The 19,562-nt window shown below is 49.8% G+C and overlaps 1 protein-coding gene across 1 annotated transcript in view; it reads right to left on the reverse strand.

Annotated features, from left to right (window-relative positions):
• The window catches only part of MYO10 (myosin X), a 348,533-nt gene that overhangs the window by 25,746 nt on the left and 303,225 nt on the right, over window positions 1-19,562 (reverse strand). The window contains exons 26-28 of the mRNA XM_075314877.1: window positions 15,190-15,313; window positions 2,360-2,603; window positions 1,589-1,684 (exon numbers count right to left, since the gene is read on the reverse strand). Of these exons, the coding sequence (XP_075170992.1) occupies window positions 1,589-1,684; window positions 2,360-2,603; window positions 15,190-15,313 (464 nt within the window). The remainder of the gene's footprint in view (window positions 1-1,588; window positions 1,685-2,359; window positions 2,604-15,189; window positions 15,314-19,562) is intronic.

Below are 19,562 nucleotides of genomic sequence, written 5' to 3' on the forward strand. Positions count from 1 at the left end.
AAATCCCTGTAATCAATTCTTTAGATAAGCTCATACCTCCATGGGCTGATGTGTCATAGAAATCCATAAAAATATGTAAGGCTTTTGTCATAGGGAAACACTCACCAGGTTTCTCCAATATAAAGTAAAGCCACCACCTTTATCTATTACTGTCTATTACTACAGTCGATCCATCTGTATCTAAAGCTGGGGTCACACTAAACGACAGCGACAACGACGTCGCTGTTACGTCACCATTTTCTCTGACGTAACAGCGACCTTGTAAGTCGCTGTTATGATCACTGCTTAGCTGTCAAACACAGCGACGCAGCAGCGATCATAACGTCGCTACATGTGCAGAGAGCAGGGAGCCGCGCACACTGCTTAGCGCTGGCTCCTTGCTCTCCTAGCTACAGTACACATTGGGTTAATTAACCCGATGTGTACTGCAGCTACATGTCACAGTGCAGAGAGCAGGGAGCCGCGCACACTGCTTAGCGCTGGCTCCTTGCTCTCCTAGCTACAGTACACATCGGGTTAATTAACCCGATGTGTACTGCAGCTACATGTGCACAGAGCAGGAGCCGGCACTAGCAGCAAGAGCGGCGGAGGCTGGTAACAAAGGTAAATATCGGGTAACCAGGGAAAGGGCTTCCCTTGGTTACCCGATGTTTACGCTGGTTACAGCTTACCGCAGCTTCCAGATGCCAGCTCCTGCTCCCTGCTCGCTTCATTTCGTCGCTCTCTCGCTGTCACACACAGCGATGTGTGCGTCATAGCGGGAGAGCGACGACGAAAAAATGAAGCAGGACATTCAGCAACGAGCGGCGACCTCACAGCAGGGGCCAGCTCGTTGCTGAATGTCACACACAGTGACAGCGACGGGACGTCGCTGCAACGTCACAGAAAATGGTGACGTAGCAGCGACGTCGTTGTCGTCGTCGCTGTGTGTGACACCACCTTAAGCCTACGCAGGCCTGTGCTTCAACCGCGCAGGTACAAGATTTGCTATGATCTCATAGGACGCAGCATCCACATCAATCGAGCCTCGTAGTTGCCAATTATGCCCAATAAGGAGCTCCAAGAAAACAAAAAACGCGCCCAGCCGACCAGACAGCAACGTATTCAAAAGTATATGTTATTTTTTGACATTTGCAGGGGAAACTCAGGGCACAGATACAGACTGATGGACTGCTGTAATAGAGCAGATAAAGGTGGTGGCTTCAGATACATTGGGAAAATCTGGTGCCAGGTTCTCTTGATGTTCGGTATACGCTTATTTAGTGAATATAGTAAAATAAATGTTACTTAGTAGTGCAGAAACTGGAAATGAGGGGCTAAATGCTTCATGCAGCTTGAATTGGGAAATTGTAACTTTCTATGAGTGATTCTGCAAAATATGTCTCCATTTTCTTGAAATATTTTAGTTTGTGGGACATCTGGCATTGCTTATACATTACCAGCAGGTGGCGCTGTGACTTCAGTGAGAACTCTGCTGTATCGCTGTATAAGCATTGCTATGAACCAAGTATTTCTAATATTGAAGGCAGTTTCTTACATCAAGTTAACAACATAAGGAATTTTGAGAAGTGTGAAGAGACTGGCCTACCTGGCATCTTCAGGAGATTCCGCAATCAAGTGGTATGTTCGATTTTCCACTACTATGTCAATGCCGTTCTCTTTGCCTGTGTTGTCGATTATCTCTCTGTAAAAAGTGTCATTTTAAAATCATTTTAATTTCATTAAAGTATAGGCTAGCATGTACATTACATAATTTCATGGACAGTGTAGGAGCTGGTAATAGTAATACGGGTGATAGCCCTAGTAAAGGTTATTATAACACCAGGGTTGGTCCTGCTCAGTGATGGGCAGCTAGCTCTGCATGCGGTCATACAGGGAAGACTGTCAATCACTAAGTAGGACCGCCCATTGGACTAATATGTACAAAAACACCAGGTATTTCAATGAGCAACATGTAAGTATTACTGAAACGTTTCCCACAAAATGTCTATCATCCTGCGCTATATTATCCTGCACATCAGATACCATTATCAGCATGACAGGTTCCCTTTATAGGGGTTTTACTTTTTACCGTTAGTTTTTGTTCCACTCCCATATAAAATAGGGGGATTGAGGCAGACAACAGCTATCTTATATGTATAGTCAGTCTCCTAGATACAAATCTAATTGTAGTTTAGTTGTATGTAACCCAGTGTCTAATAATGAGGAGAATTCTTAGTTTATGATCTCTTTAATACCGTATTGGTTAATATTCATAGTAACTTTGAAAATATAACGGTACAAGCAGGACTGTACGCAGGCAATGAATTGGTAAGAACTAATACAGATGACTTTAGAAACTCCAGAGGAGGAAACGTACTTAGCTTCTCGCAGTTCTATGGTTCCTTTTAATTTTTCCTCACTGTCACTTTCAAAGTACATCAGCTTGGACTGCCGGAGAACAAACCAACGCTTCTTCCAGTTTCTTCTAGACAGAGTCGACGATCCTCCACCTTTCTTATAAAGCCAGCCTTGCTTCAAAGCTTCCTGCTTGGACCTGAACCACAGGAAGGTCTCATCTTTCAGGACGCACCAACGCTTCTTCCATGTATTCATCATCCCACCTACAAGGAGGAGAACGGAACTCAATTATTAACTCCTTCATGTTCAAAGATGTTGGCGCCTAATTGTCCACATCAAAATGTCATTTGTCCAAAACAATTACAGGACATGTAAAAAGGACCTGTCAGCAGGTCACAAGTGGCCAGTTCTTACTACAGTTTTATTCCTGCTGGTTCCGATTACTCCATTTTTTTTATTTTATTTAAAATCTGCATTATGGTCCCAGAGATACAGCTTTTTTATTTAGTGCTTATATTTATGGTCTTTACTAAGGAGGCATGGTCCACCGAATCCTCAAGGAGCATGTCTTTAGGCTAATCTGCATTATTACCCATGAGCACGACCCCCTTGGTAAAAACTAAAAATAAATAAATAAAAATTGGAATTCTCAGGGATAAAGCAGATATAAAATGAGCAAAATCTATAGAATTTGGACCTGGTGACAGGTTCTCTTTAAAGGGTAAATCTTTTATTTCTTACCATATTTCTTTTTAATTCTATTTCCAATTTGATGGAAATTGAAAATGTGTCAGCCCATGCCCTTTAATGGCAAATTGCACATAGTGATGCTCACCATTAGCGCTCATGCGCACGTAACTGCTGAATATTCTGCAGCGATTTGACAGCACACGTGCGCGTCAAATCGCTGCAGAAACATTGCGTAATGGATGCAGTTTTTCTGTACAAAAAGAGCCGATTTCATGCGCTCTGGCTGATGCCCCCACCATAGACAGAGTGGGAGCTGCATCCAAAGTGCACGGAATAATTGACGTGCTCATTTTATGAACGCACGGATTTGGGTCAACATTTTAGCACCCAAATCGCTGCGTTCATAAAAGCAACGTGCGCACGTATCATGCACAATCTACATAGATTGTGCAGGGGACACAGGACGCATGCATTTACACTGCAGTGCTATACACAGCGTAAATGCATGCAATTACGCAACGTGCGCACGAGTCCTAAAAGTGCAGCTTGGTGCATAGACAAACAGTGGATACAAAGGGGTTATACTGCCTGTGTAGCATAATAGCAGGCAAAAATGAAAACTGTCTAGATGTGCTGCGGGAATGAAGAGCCTTGGGATTCCAAGACGTTTTATTATCCATACCAACGTGTTTCTGCACCGGACTGGTGCCTTTCTCAAGGTTTAAATGCAAGTGCAGAATAGTAATTATAGTTACAATAAGTATAACTGCACATGGTAAACTGCAATCCAATGGTTTGTACTGGGACTCGATCAGTCTGATAGAAAGGGACGGCGGGGAGACTTGCTCTTCGGCCTGCGACACACATCCGTGCCGCCGGCACGTGTTTGTCATTTTTTACACGTACCGGCGGCACGGAGACATGTTAAGCAATGCTACCGTACTGTAGCAGGCACACATACGTAAAACCACACGGAACGTGTGTCCGTGTGCGTTTGTACGTGTGTGCGTTTTTCAAAGCGCTGACATGTCAGTGTTTTCTCCCGCTGCACGGGTGTCACACGGCCCGCACCCGTACCACACGGGTGTAGTGTGGATACGGTCCCGTGTGACATGCGCCGGAGAAAACACACGTGTCAGTGAAAAAAAAACATTTACTCACCTTCTCCAGCCCTCCTGTCTCTGCCGCTGCTGCTTCTTGCTGCCGACCGCCGCTCATTAATCTCATAGAATATTCACTTCACTGCCTGGCAGCAGCAGCAGCGGGGAGACGGGAGGGCTGGAGACCGAGGATCAGCACCACGGACAGCAGCGCGGACAGCAGGAAGGACCAGGTGAGTATGTAAATTACCGGTTCTACGTGTGCTATCGCAGATAGCACACGTAGAACACACGTGTCCCGCACGTACCAGAGACACGTACTTACCTGCACGCAACACGCAGGGGAAATACGTGTCTCTCGGCACGTGCGTGAATTTCACGTGAGTGTGGCAGAGGCCTTATACATAGTACCATGTTAGTATTTCAATGATGTCTACATTTTTGGTTCACAATAAAGTAGAATTCCAGCCAGGTGGTTAGTACTATCCATGACTTCAGAGTGAATGGTATTAAAGCTCCAAGGCTTGGGCCTTCACACGGTATTGACCACATACTGATGTGCATATCAACCCAGGCACTCTCTGTTTTTGGAAGAATTTGTCACTCCAATGACTATGCCCTCTTTTACATAAGGGACAATTGAATAAAGAAGAGCATCATATATTACTACTATTCATCTGTTCCACAAGACTGAGAATCAACCAGCCCCTGACCTGGTCTGATAAGTTATCCATTTACCAAAAAAGTTCTCAGAGCAGGAAAGTGGAGAGATGACTTTAAAGGGAAAGTGTCATCTGAAAATGACTTAAAGTTTGAATCCATTTTTGTGTTAAAATGTTTTTTACTTAAATTTTACAATCTGTGTTAAACCCAAAATTTAGAAATCTTGCAGTTTTCACACTGGCCACAGATCCGGCGCCGAATCCGTTTTTATCCCCATTGATTTGTATTAGTGCTGGATTGTGCCTGATGGCCTTGCGTTACATCCAGCTTTTGCCGGATCCGTCGTAATTGGCTAATGCGGCGGCCGGATGGAACGTCTCTTGTAACATTTTTTGTCTCTGACAAAAAAACGCATCGCGCCGGATCCGGCTCAATATGGCATGATTTAAAATGGAAGCCTATGGACGCCGGATCCGGTGTAAAGAGGCAAAAAACGGATGCGGCCGCCGGATCTGTTTTTTTAAACTGAGCATGCTCCAATTCATTGTAAAAAAAACGGATCCAGCAAAAAAACGGACAAAATGGATCCGAAAACGGATGCGCTGGTATACCGGATCCGTAAAAAAAAAAAAAAGGATCTGGCGCATCAGTTTTTGCATATTCTGCGCCAGATCTGTTGCATCAGGCACACGCCGAATTGTGCCTGATGCCAAAAAACTGATGTGTGAAAGTAGCCTAACACAAAAACCTGATTTCATTTTCTGCTAACAGGATCTCTGTAAAGGGAATGTATGAGCTATATATTTTATTATTAATTAAAATGAGATACTAAAACATTCTCTGTTTGTTCTGTAGTGAGTATCACACAAATGTACTCATGTTGTATAGAATCAGAGAGACATGACTGTTTTCCCCCTAATCATGGCTGCATTTGTCCGTGCATTGTGTGTAGTCCGCTCCATAGAGGTAGGATGCTGCTGCTTGGCACCAATGAAGAATACTGGGCAGGACTGCAATAGCACATAATCTATGGACAGGCGTGGAGCTATTTTTGGAAAATAATTGAAAGTGTTTTATTCTTCAATCTGATATAAATTGGTTCAGCAGAGCTGAAACACAAGGGTTTGTCTGGATAGAGAAAAATAATGATGAAAATGGTGACTTTCATCCCGAGCCCTTTTGACAAAAATTAGCACTTCACATCTATAGTTTTCCCTTAAAGGGAATTTGCCACTAGGTGCTGTGTCACTTACTGGGCTGCTTGTTGTAGTTTTGATAAAATCACTGTTTTATCAGCAGCAGATTATCAACATAGGACTGCCATGTAGTTCTCCATATTTATGTTCTCTGTATAACCACGCCACCACCACTGTTTGGCAGCTTTCTGCCTATACACACTGTACACAGAAAGCTGCCAATCAGCGGTGGCAAGGTTACAAAGAGTTCAGTATTCAGAGAACTTGCAGATCTACAGAAGATAAAACAGGGATTGTATAAAAACTGCAGTGAACAGACCACAACGTTTCACATCGTTGGAATCAGGGTCTCTGCCCCTATATCATGCTGCTCTCAGATGTAGTAAAAAACCTGATGACTGATTTGCTTTAGCTATAAGAATTGTGAGGGTTACACATTACACATATATAATTTTCAAGACGATCCTACAAACACTTGTGAACCAATCTAGACAAGTAGTAATAATGGCCTCCCTGTGTGCACTCAAAATATGGAAAATACTTATTATCAAGACTTAAGTTAAAATTTTTCCATCAACAATAGCAAAAAAAAAAGAAACTAGTTTGACAACCATCACTTAAGGATTACCCTAAAGGCAGACATGGATAACTACTGCATTGACGTCAATGACAGGCGCACACTGTATTTGCTCTCTTAACTCTATATCCACATTACAATACCTGTATTATTTACTAAAGCCTTTTGTTGTGTGATGGGTGTCTGTGTCTGCTAATCTATGTGTCTGACATGTGACATGTGTATGCCAATCTGAAGGCTCGGAATGTAATCCATATGTTCTAAATGTTAGACCATCATTTTTTCACTAACTAAAACCATATATCATATTCTTTTTTCTAATCCATTTTTATATTTTGATTGTACATTTTTCATACTATATTCTGCATATGACCATAGGAGCACTCATCTTGCCTGTACTTTAATTAGACATACGCTTTAGAGCCGCCACATGGTCCTTAGGAAGCAATGCACTAGAGATGTTCATTAACTTCTAAGGGAAAGGTTTCTAGGCATTCTCTGTGATCTGCACAGAGAAGGGGAGAAGAGCTGTCATCATCACTATTTGTGATAGTAGATTATTTCATTGTCATCCTGCCTGTGATGATAATTCAATAACAAACTAATCTCAAAAGAAGTGTCAGCCCAATATTAGATGCAGTGACCAAAAGTGTAAGAGTTCAGATTTTTTTTTTAACATGGAAAATAAATAATAATAAAAAAATCAACAAAAATATGTCTAAAGTATGAACTGAACATTAAAACAATAGGTCATTTTCTGTTGACACATTCCATTTAATCAAAACAAATATGGCCAGATCAGCTATTGGGGAAAATGTAACAAATTGATGCTTAGCTAAATCCTAAATATACCGATATAAAAGTCATATAAAGTGATTCTCATGAATGTTGAACGGGTTTTTACAATGAAATCTTGCCTAGAGAAGCAGCATGATGATCAGGCAATGCCACAAACTATACAATACCCTTTTTACCATCAAAAATGATTTGACATCATTTGCAAAATGGTGTTATTGTGCCTTTAAGAAAGTATAGATTCCATTTGACCTTTAATAAAGAACCTTTCTGAATGACCCCATTCTGCATGTGTGCCTGACCCTAGTTATTTTAGCTCTTATCAAAGCAAGACACATGTCTGCCTTCTCCTGCACCATGCAAACAAAGTGCTGCATAGATTTACTTTATAGCCACGTGTCATTAGCAGGCCAACATGTATGGAGAGTCATCATGGGATCTGTTGTAGGGTTTATTATTATGGATAATTCACGAGAAAAAGGATTAATGTTAAAGGGAACCTGTCAGCAGAAATTTCGCCCAAAACCTAAAAGATTCCCCCTCTGCAGCTCCTGGGCTGCATTCTAGAAAGGTCCCTGTTATCATTGTGCCCCCTTTCTGACCAAAATAAAGACTTTATAAAGTGGTACCTTTTTGTATGCAGATACTGTAAATGGTACACGGGGGCGGGCTTTCTAGCGTCCGTTATTCTGCCTCCTGCCGCTTTAGGCTGTCCCCCATCGCTGATTTCCATAGCTGTGGACGCCGCCCAGTGCTCCACAGGTCCCCGCGCATGCCCCGTGCCTATCTCTCGTGGATAAGCACTGTTCCCAGTGTCACCGCTGGTGACGTGCGCGCAGGATTTAGATTATGGGCGGTGCTGTGATGTTTATTACCAAGCAACCGCCCATAATCGCGGGACCGTGCTTTCCCCCTCGGCGTCCTTCGTTCTGCGCAAGCGCAGTGCTGCTGACCCCACGTCACCTCCTGCCCATCTATTTCCTGCCTCAGGGCAAGATGGGAAGGAGGTGACGTGGGGTCAGCAGCACCGCGCTTGCGCAGAACGAAGGAGGCCGAGGGGGAAAGCGCGGTCCCGCGATTATGGGCGGTTGCTTGGTAATAAACATCACAGCACCGCCCATAATCTAAAGCCTGCGCGCACGTCACCAGCGGTGACACTGGGCACAGTGCTCATCCACGAGAGATAGGCACTGGGCATGCGCGGGGACCTGTGGAGCACTGGGCGGCGTCCACAGCTATGGAAATCAGCGATGGGGGACGGCCTAAAGCGGCAGGAGGCAAAATAACGGCCATCAGGCAGCCCGCCCCCGTGTCACATTTACAGAATCTGAATACAAAAAGGTACCACTTTATAAAGTCTTTATTTTGGTCAGAAAGGCGGCACAATAATAACAGGGACCTTTCTAGAATGCAGCCCAGGAGCTGCAGAGGGGGAATCTTTTAGGTTTTGGGCAAAATTTCTCTGCTGACAGGTTCCCTTTAAATTACTCCCACCTGTATGCTGCAACAGAAAACATATGATATATACATATATATATACAATATATATATATATATATATATATATATGTATATATAAACACATACATACAAGTGCATCCCAATTACATAGAATATCATTAAAAAGTTAATTTATTTCAGTGATTCAATAGAAAAAGTGAAAAACATCTATTATATAGAGTCATTACAAACAGAGTGAAAAGCCGCCGGATCAAGTCACTGATTGGCAGTTTGAGACTCCGCCCACATACATCCAGCCATACGCAGAATACTTCCAGGGGAGGGTGGAGGGCTGTTTCAAACTTTTTGTTTTTTGTTGCACACTATATGTAATCATGTTGCTGTTAACCCCAGTATGCACCATTCAAACACTGCAAGCGGCTCGCACAGGACTGAGCACCAAGCATACCTGAGCACAGCATTGCTTGTATGAGTGTTGTTCGCATGTACAGCATCCGATCCAAGAATCCAAACCTTGATTTTTAAATTTAATGTTCTGTTCGAAAACCGAACCACAGGTTCGTTCATCTATGTTTGTAATGACTATCTATATATATAATTGCCTTATTCTGTCTGTCTGTCTTGCTCCAAAATTGTGTCACCGTGACAGTGTCGTTAGAGTGAAAACTGTCGGATTGGCTGCTGGGCTCGGCCTGGCCCCGCCCCCCCCACGGATTGGCCGCTCGCCTCGGTCTGGTCCCGCCCCCGCATGGATTAGCCGCTCGCTCCGGCCCTCCGCACGCATCGCCCGCTCCAGCGTACACCGGCTCCCAGTACACATGTGCAGGGAGCCGGCATACGCTGATGCCTCGCCCGCTCAGCCCCACTCCAGCGTACTCCGGCTCCCGGTACACATGTGCAGGGAGCCGGCATACGCGGACGCCTCGCCCGCTCAGCCCCGCTCCAGCGTACACCGGCTCCCGGTACACATGTGCAGGGAGCCGGCATACGCTGACGCCTTGCCCGCTCAGCCCCGCTCCAGCGTACACCGGCTCCCGGTACACATGTGCAGGGAGCCGGCATACGCTGACGCCTCGCCCGCTCAGCCCCGCTCCAGCATACACCGGCTCCCAGTACACATGTGCAGGGAGCCGGCATACGCTGACGCCTCGCCCGCTCGCCCCCACCACACGTTGGCACGCTCGGCCCCGCTGGGATCGTGACCGAGCCGGTGTACGCTGGTAACCATGATACACATCGCGTAACTATAGGAAGCGCTTCCCTTAGTTACCCGATGTGTATCATGGTTACCAGCCTACACCGGCTCCCGGTGCACATGTGCAGGGAGCCGGCATACGCTGACGCCTCGCCCGCTCAGCCTCGCCCCCGGCACACGTTGCCACGCTCGGACCTGCCCCCGGCGGCCCCAGCATGGGGGATGGAGCACGATGGGGGGTGTGCAGCATGGAGGATGGAGCACGATAGGGGGTGTGCAGCATGGAGGATGGAGCACGATGGGGGGTGCGCAGCATGGGGGATGGAGCACGATGGGGGGTGCGCAGCATGGAGGATGGAGCACAATGGGGGGTGTGCAGCATGGAGGATGGAGCACGATGGGGGGTGTGCAGCATGGGGGATGGAGCACGATGGGGGGTGTGCAGCATGGGGGATGGAGCACGATGGGGGGTGCGCAGCATGTCGGATGGAGCACGATGGGGGGTGTGGAGCATGTCGGATGGAGCACGATGGGGGGTGTGCAGCATGGGGGATGGAGCACGATAGGGGGTGCGCAGCATGGGGGATGGAGCACGATGGGGGGTGCGCAGCATGTCGGATGGAGCACGATGGGGGGTGCGCAGCATGTCGGATGGAGCACGATGGGGGGTGCGCAGCATGGGGGATGGAGCACGATGGGGGGGTGCGCAGCATGGGGGATGGAGTACAATAGGGGGTGCGCAGCATGGGGTATGGAGCACGATGGGGGGTGCGCAGCATGGGGGATGAAGCACGATGGGGGGTGCGCAGCATGGGGGATGGAGCACGATGGGGGGTGCGCAGCATGAGGGATGGAGCACGATGGGGGGTGCGCAGCATGGAGGATGGAGCACGATAGGGGGTGTGCAGCATGGAGGATGGAGCACGATGGGGGGTGCGCAGCATGGAGGATGGAGCACAATGGGGGGTGTGCAGCATGGAGGATGGAGCACGATGGGGGGTGTGCAGCATGGGGGATGGAGCACGATGGGGGGTGTGCAGCATGGGGGATGGAGCACGATGGGGGGTGCGCAGCATGTCGGATGGAGCACGATGGGGGGTGTGGAGCATGTCGGATGGAGCACGATGGGGGGTGTGCAGCATGGGGGATGGAGCACGATAGGGGGTGCGCAGCATGGGGGATGGAGCACGATGGGGGGTGCGCAGCATGTCGGATGGAGCACGATGGGGGGTGCGCAGCATGTCGGATGGAGCACGATGGGGGGTGCGCAGCATGGGGGATGGAGCACGATGGGGGGTGCGCAGCATGGGGGATGGAGTACAATAGGGGGTGCGCAGCATGGGGTATGGAGCACGATGGGGGGTGCGCAGCATGGGGGATGAAGCACGATGGGGGGTGCGCAGCATGGGGGATGGAGCACGATGGGGGGTGCGCAGCATGAGGGATGGAGCACGATGGGGGGTGCACAGCATGAGGGATGGAACACGATGGGAGGTGCACAGCATGGGGGATGGAGCACGATGAGGGGTGCGCAGCATGGGGGGTGGAGCATGATGAGGGGTGCGCAGCATGGGGGATGGAGCACGATGGGGGGGTGCGCAGCATGGGGGATGGAGCACGATGGGGGGTGCGCAGCATGGGGGATGGAGCATGATGGGGGTGCGCAGCATGGGGGATGGAGCACGATGGGAGCTGCGCAGCATGGGGGATGGAGCATGATGGGGATGCGCAGCATGGGGGAAGGAGCACGATGGGGGGTGCGCAGCATGGGGGATGGAGCACGATGGGAGTGCACACCTCCCCCCAAAACACACACACACCGCCACACGCGCACCGCACAACACACCACACACACACTGGGAACCACAAACACCGCCCTACACAGACACCCACACACACACAGACAACACCGCACACACACAACACCCAACACACAAACACCGCGGCATACATAAATATACGCACATACCGCGTAACACACACACTGCACAAAACATACCTCCCACCAAAACACACACACGCACTCCACAACCACACAAACCGCGCAACACACACAGCACCACACACAGAACGCTGCAGACACACAGCGCTCCACAAACAACGCAACACACACAACGCAACACACATACAACACCGCTCTCACACCCCCCCACCCAGACAACACCCAGAACATTTACAGCCCCTACACAAACACTTGGTAACTACACACAACAACATCTATATTATATATATAACAAAAATCATACATTAACTACACAATACATAAATTCTAGAATACCCGATGCGTTAGAATCGGGCCACCTTCTAGTATAATATATGCCTTTCCCTTTTTGTACAGTATTGAATTACTGAAATAAATTAACTTTTTGATGATATTCTAATTCATTGGGATGCACTTGTATATACAGTATTTTTCAGATGCACCTAGGTTTCTGGAGGAGGAAAATGGGAAATAAAATGTAAGCAAAAAATGTGGTCATGACGCACTGTTATGGGGTTGATCTGCTGCTAACACTGTTATAGGGGGATCTGCTGCTGACACTGTTTGGGGATTACCAGGCGCCAATCCTGGTATATATATCCCCCTTCGTGATATATATGTCCCCCAATGCATTACATAATTCACAGTCAACAGCTCTGGTTGACATATCTGCAGTCAATATGCCAATCGCACGCCCCCTCAAAACTTGCAACATCTGTGGCATTGTGCTGTGTGATAAAACAGAGTGGCATTTTATTGTGGCCAGCCTAAAGGCCCCGTCACACTAAGCAACATCGCTAGCAACATCGCTGCTAACGAACAACTTTTGTGACGTAGCAGCGATGTTGCTAGTGATGTGGCTGTGTGTGACATCCAGCAACAACCTGGCCCCTGCTGTGAGGTCGTTGGTTGTTGCTGAATGTCCTGGGCCATTTTTTAGTTGTTGCTGTCCCGCTGTGAAGCACAGATCGCTGTGTGTGACAGCGAGACAGCAACAACTAAATGTGCAGGGAACAGGGAGCCGGCTTCTGTGGAGGCTGGTAACCAATGTAAACATCGGGTAACCAAGAAGCCCTGTCCTTGGTTACCCGATATTTACCTTTGTTACCAGCCTCCGCCGCTCTCACTGTCAGTGCCGGCTCCTGCTCTGTGCACATGTAGCTGCAGGACACATCGGGTTAATTAACCCGATGTGTGCTGTAACTAGGAGAGCAGGGAGCCAGCGCTAAGCATTGTGCGCTGCTCCCTGCTCTGTGCACATGTAGCTGCAGGACACATCGGGTTAATTAACCCGATGTGTGCTGTAACTAGGAGAGCAGGGAGCCAGCGCTAAGCAGTGTGCACTGCTCCCTGCTCTCTGCACATTTAGCTGCAGCACACATCGGGTAATTAACCCGATGTGTGCTGTAACTAGGAGAGCAGGGAGCCAGCGCTCAGTGTGCGCTGCTCCCTGCTCTCTGCACGTGTAGCTCCGTGCGCTGGTAACCAAGGTAAATATCGGGTTGGTTACCCGATATTTACCTTAGTTACCAAGCGCAGCATCTTCCACGCGGTGCTGGGGGCTGGTCACTGGTTGCTGGTGAGCTCACCAGCAACTCGTGTAGCGACGCTCCAGCGATCCCTGCCAGGTCAGGTTGCTGGTGGGATCGCTGGAGCGTCGCAGTGTGACATCTCACCAGCAACCTCCTAGCAACTTACCAGCGATCCCTATCGTTGTTGGGATCGCTGGTAAGTTGCTTAGTGTGACTGGACCTTAAGGCACACCTGTGCAATAATCATGCTGTCTAATCAGCATCTTGATATTAGAGATAAGTAAATGTGACGCCCTGGCCGGGCCAGGTAGTCACAGATAGGGCCCCACATTACACTAGTCTCCTAACAAGGTGACAGAGAACAAACACATTAAACCCTAATCACCTCCCTCCGTGCTTGATGGACACACCAGGGGCGGTGCCAGGCGGTTGGCACGCCCACCGAGGAGTTCAGAGAGCGGGAGGCAGGAAAACACAGTTAGTTGAGTTACAGTCGAGTCAGTTTTGGAGGAAAAGTAAAGTGGAGGCAGGCCTGTGTGTCAGGTCTGCAACTTACTGATAGGTGCCAGGGTTGGAGCCCGGGCACCTTTGGCTAGGAGGCATACAGAGGCCTGCCTGCAGGAGCCGGGAAGACGACTCAGTGGAACCGTGGTGGACCGGGACAGGGTAGTGGCCCGCCAGTACCGACCCAGGGAACTGATTCTGAAACCGGAGCACAAAGGGGGGTACTCAGACCCTGAAGCTAGGTCCAGAAGCTACTGGGGGCTACCTAATAAACTTATTGCGGCCAGGACTATAGGTTCTGTCCCACCCAAAGTCCCGACTGAAGACAACAGCCCAACGAGGGGGATAGAAAGCCACCGCCACGGCAGAGAGATCCCACGGGCCAGCGTCTGCGGGCAAAGGGCTCCTTAGGCGACCACAAGCCGGGGAGCAGACTCCTGACGCCGCAGGCGCAGGTAGTCCACCATCACACAAACGGTGCAGGAGAAAGGCAGAGACCACCAACCGGGTGGGGGACCAGACTGCCGCCGTCTGCGGGCACCGACCACCATCACCTTGGTTTACCAGAGACTTGTGTGTGTTACTAATCATGAGTACATCAGTGCCCTCCGGCCGCCCATCTCCCTGCACCGCCCAACTACTCCCCCCAACGGGTCCCGGTGCCACCATCCCTACCCACAGGAGGGGTTAACAACTTGCTGCTCAACATCTCCCCCGGGTGCCCACGTAAACGCAGCGGTGGTGTCCACCTACACCACAACCCATGGGTGGCGTCACGAACTCAAACATGGCTCCGGCCGTACACCTACGTCCCCCCAAACCGCCAACCCCTTTTAAATCGGAGTGATCGTGGACCCCCGGGTCCGGAGACCCTCGAGCCACCCCCTGAAGGTCCGGATCCGAGCGGCTCGGCTGTCGCCGAGCACGGGGCGGCACATAAACCTTTTGTGTATTTTGCTCAGTATATAATGACTATACTCCACATGCCTGGTCCATGAATCTGGAGATCGATCAGTAGCCTTTTTATAGTGTACTTTGCAATCTAGTAATTTAAAAGAAGAGTGTCTCAAAAGCAGATGAAATCCCAAATCATCAGTACTAAAAAGGATCATATACACAGTATACTTTCTGGTCATAGAGCTACCAGTAGCTTACCTTTCATAAAGAGAAAACTGTGGAAATAAGGCAGTGTAACACAGCTGTAGACAGAATCCCGCCTGTAGGAGAGTTCATCATCTGTGTCAAACCTTGAATCAAAGTCTTCTTCACTATCTTCAAACTGTAAATGCAGAAGCAGAGCATTATAAAACCTATAAAACAGTCCTAGAGGTGAAATGCCCACATGAGCAGTTGTACTCTTAGTTACTGCCATTAATACTGTATGTAGTGCTCAGGTCAGGAGTGTTCATATGTGTGGTAAGTGTGTTTGGAGTTTAAAAAATGTATATGAGCATATCCTTAGGATTAAGTAAGTGGCACAGACAGAAAAGGGCCCCATGTATGAACAATATATGGGCACTTGCCATGCAATATCTTATCATAGTGCACAATGCCGCATGCTTTGGAGGTGGAAATGAGCCCCGTTACCTCTTGGGCCCCTGCGGCATGACACCGCAGGAGCGAGGGACATCTCCTTACCTGCCTCCACCGGTAATGCGGAAGGAAGGAGGTGGGCGGGATGTTACGTCCCGCTCATTTCCGCCCCTCCGCTTCTATTGGACGCCTGCCGTGTGACGTCGCTGTGACGCCGAACGACCCGCCCCCTTAGAAAGGAGGCGGATCACCGGCCAGAGCGACGTCGCAGGGCAGGTAAGCCGTGTGACGGGGGTGCGTGATTTTGTGCGCGACAGGCAGCAATATGCCCGTGTCGCACAAACGATGGGGGCGGGTACGTACGCTAGCGATATCTGTACCGATATCGCTATCGTGTAAAGCCCCCTTTACATTGCGCATCGAATATACGCAAATAGTGGCGACCTATTCGGTGAATATTCACAAAGCCGAATATTTGTGGTATTCGATCATCCCTAATAATTAGATTATAACAAAAAGTAAAAGCTTTTTTCTTTAACTAGAAATAGTGATCGTTACTCTTCTCTATGGACTTTTCTTAGTCTTTTATGCACATTGAGGTTTTTCTGCAGAGTTTTTGGAGCAGAAACTGAGCAAAACCTAGAGAAGTTTTGAGTTTTTGAGAAGGATTTAAAAACTGAGTAGATATTGCCTTATACTTCTTCAATTAACTCTGTATATGTCACGGCCGGGCGGTCGGGCAGACCCAGGAGGTGGATCCACTGGACCGAACTCTAAGATGGTGGTAGGGAGTCCGGCAGCTGAAGCACTGATGGGCAGCAGAACAGTCCGTGCAAGTGAAGGCAGCGGAGGAGTCCCTGGGACCACGGAGTCACAGATGGTAGTCCTGGTGACGTAGCTCAGGTTCGGAAGCCGAGATGATATCAGGCGGGGTCCGGAACCTCAGGAGCGAGATGACGGGTCACCGCAGGGATCCGAGATGGTACGGACTGTCAGATGGCAGACGGACAGTGTGCGGGGTTCAGGATACGGCTGACTGGATGGCGAGGCAGGTACGGCTCTACAAAGAGAGATAGGTGAGTACAGGCACATAAACACCAGGAGACCTGACTCCTAGCTCAGGGAACACGAAGATCAGGCCCCGCCCCCTTGGACAATAACCCCCTTTATACCCAGTACCTGTTCAACCTCATTTCCTGTTAATGGACGCTGGCCCTTTAAGAAAGGGTCAGTGACCGCGCGCGCGCCCTAACGCGCATGCGCGCCGCCCGGGTGCCAGAAGCCAGGGAAGGAGGCTGAGAGGAGGACGCAGGAGAGCCGGCCAGGTCCTGGGAAGCCGTCGGGCGCCGGGATCGGGGACCAGGGGGCCTGGGACGGACGGAATCCGGGGGCTGAGGAGCGGGCAGCGTGGCAGGTGAGCCGGGGAGCGGGGGTGAGGACCCGGGGAGCGTGACAGTACCCCCCCCCCCACGCCCCCCACCCCGCAACCGGGACATGAAGGCACGGATAAGAGGAGTGCCCACGTTCTCCCTGGGCTCCCAAGACCTATCCTCAGGACCATACCCTTCCCAGTCCACCAGGAAGAACTGCCGACCTCGTACGGTCTTCATGGCCACGATATCCCTTACCGCATAGATGTCGTCATCGGCAATAGGTGGAGGGGCCGGACTGGCAGCATCGGAGAAGGGACCAAGGATAACCGGCTTGAGCAGGGAGACGTGGAATGAGTTGGGTATCCTCATCGTGGCCGGGAGCTGTAGCTTGTAGGAAACCTCATTGATCTTGCTGAGGACCTTAAACGGCCCAATGTAGCGAGGACCCAGCTTGTATGATGGTATCTTCAGGCGGACGTACTGGGAAGCAAGCCAGACGAGGTCTCCAGGAGAGAAACACGGAGGGTCCAGACGTCTCTTGTCGGCGTGTCTTTTCATCCGCAGGGAAGCACGCCCAAGGGACGATTTGACAGAGTCCCAAATGTTTGCAAAGTCACGGGCTACTGTATCTGCAGCAGGGACATCCGAAGAGGGGGATACAGGCAATGGGATGGAAGGCTGAAGCCCGTAAACAACATGGAAGGGAGAGCTGGAGGACGACTCACTGAAGTGGTGGTTGTGGGAGAATTCAGCCCAAGGTAGAAGGGCGGACCAGTCGTCATGATGGGCATTGACGTAGTGACGTAAGAAAGAGGTCAAGATTTGATTGACCCTCTCTACCTGGCCATTAGACTGAGGATGGTATGCAGATGAAAAGTCCAGAGTCACTCCCAGATGGTTACAGAGAGCCCTCCAGAAGCGGGAAGTGAACTGAGTTCCTCTGTCTGATACGATGTGTAATGGAAAGCCATGCAAGCGGAAGATGTGTTGTATATAGGCGTCCGCGAGTTCCTGAGCAGAGGGCAGTCCAGCCATAGGGACGAAATGGGCCATTTTAGAGAACCGGTCCACCACGACCCATATGACTGTGTGTCCGGAGGATAATGGCAAGTCCGTAATAAAGTCCATAGCTATGTGTTGCCACGGAACGGAGGGTATCGGTAGAGGCAGAAGACGGCCATAGGGCAGGTGTTTGGGCGTCTTGTTCCTGGCACAAGAGGAGCAGGCAGAGACAAAGGCGGCGACGTCAGTGCGAAGGGATGGCCACCAGTAATGGCGTACAATCGCACCCCATGTTCTCTTCTGGCCTGCATGGCCGGCTGTTTTTGAGGCATGACCCCAGTGTAACACTTTTAGCCTGTCGGTCTCCGAGACATAGGTCTTCCCGGGTGGTATTTGGGCCAGAGTGACGGGAGCCACCGGAACAATCTTGCTAGGAGGGATGATAGGTTGGGTAGTCTCTTCCTCCTGCTCCATGGGCATGAGGGACCTAGACAAGGCATCGGCGCGTACATTCTTGTCCGCGGGTCGGAAGTGGAGCTGGAAGTCAAACCTGGCAAAGAATAAGGACCACCTGGCTTGCCGTGGGTTCAGTCGCTGAGCGGACCGCAGGTATTCCAGGTTCTTGTGGTCCGTGTAGATGGTCACGGGGTACACTGCTCCTTCCAGGAGGTAACGCCACTCCTCCAGAGCTAGTTTGACCGCCAATAATTCTCGGTCACCGATGGTGTAATTCCGTTCAGGTGCTGAGAAGCTCTTAGAAAAGAAACCGCAAGTCACCATCTTCCCGGAGGAGGATTTTTGCATGAGCACTGCTCCGGCTCCTGAGGAGGAGGCATCCACCTCCAAGGTGAACTGGCGGTTTAACTCCGGTCGGTGGAGTACAGGAGAGGAGGCGAAAGCTCGCTTCAAAGAGCAAAACGCGGCGTCGGCCGCAGGTGACCAGTCCTTTGGTTTAGCCTCCTTTTTGGTCAAAGCGGAGAGAGGAGCAGTCAGGGCGGAGAAGTGCGGGATAAACTGGCGGTAGTAGTTGGCGAATCCCAGGAACCGTTGGATTGCCTTCAGTCCAGAAGGAGGAGGCCAGTTGAGTATGGAGGAGACCTTCTTTGGATCCATCTGCAACCCAGTACCCGAGATGATGTATCCCAGGAAAGGAAGAGAAGACTGCTCAAAGACGCACTTCTCATATTTGGCGTACAGACGATTCTCTCTCAGTCTTTGTAGAACCAGCTTTACGTTCTCTCTGTGGGTCTGGAGGTCCGGAGAGAAGACAAGGATGTCATCCAGATAAACTACTACACAGAGGTAGAGGAGGTCCCGGAAAATGTCGTTCACCAGTTCTTGGAATACGGCAGGAGCGTTACACAGACCGAAGGGCATCACGCAGTATTCGTAGTGCCCGTCGCGAGTATTAAATGCGGTCTTCCATTCGTCCCCAGAGCGGATACGAACTAGGTTGTAGGCACCCCGAAGATCCAGTTTGGTGAACACACGGGCTCCTCTGAGCCGGTCGAACAATTCGGGGATGAGCGGTAGGGGGTACTTGTTTTTTATGGTGATCTGATTCAAGCCCCGGTAGTCAATGCATGGGCGAAGGTCACCCTCTTTCTTCTTAACGAAGAA

Source organism: Anomaloglossus baeobatrachus, chromosome 6 (genome assembly GCF_048569485.1).
Source record: "Anomaloglossus baeobatrachus isolate aAnoBae1 chromosome 6, aAnoBae1.hap1, whole genome shotgun sequence".
Classification (NCBI taxonomy): Eukaryota; Metazoa; Chordata; class Amphibia; order Anura; family Aromobatidae; genus Anomaloglossus; species Anomaloglossus baeobatrachus.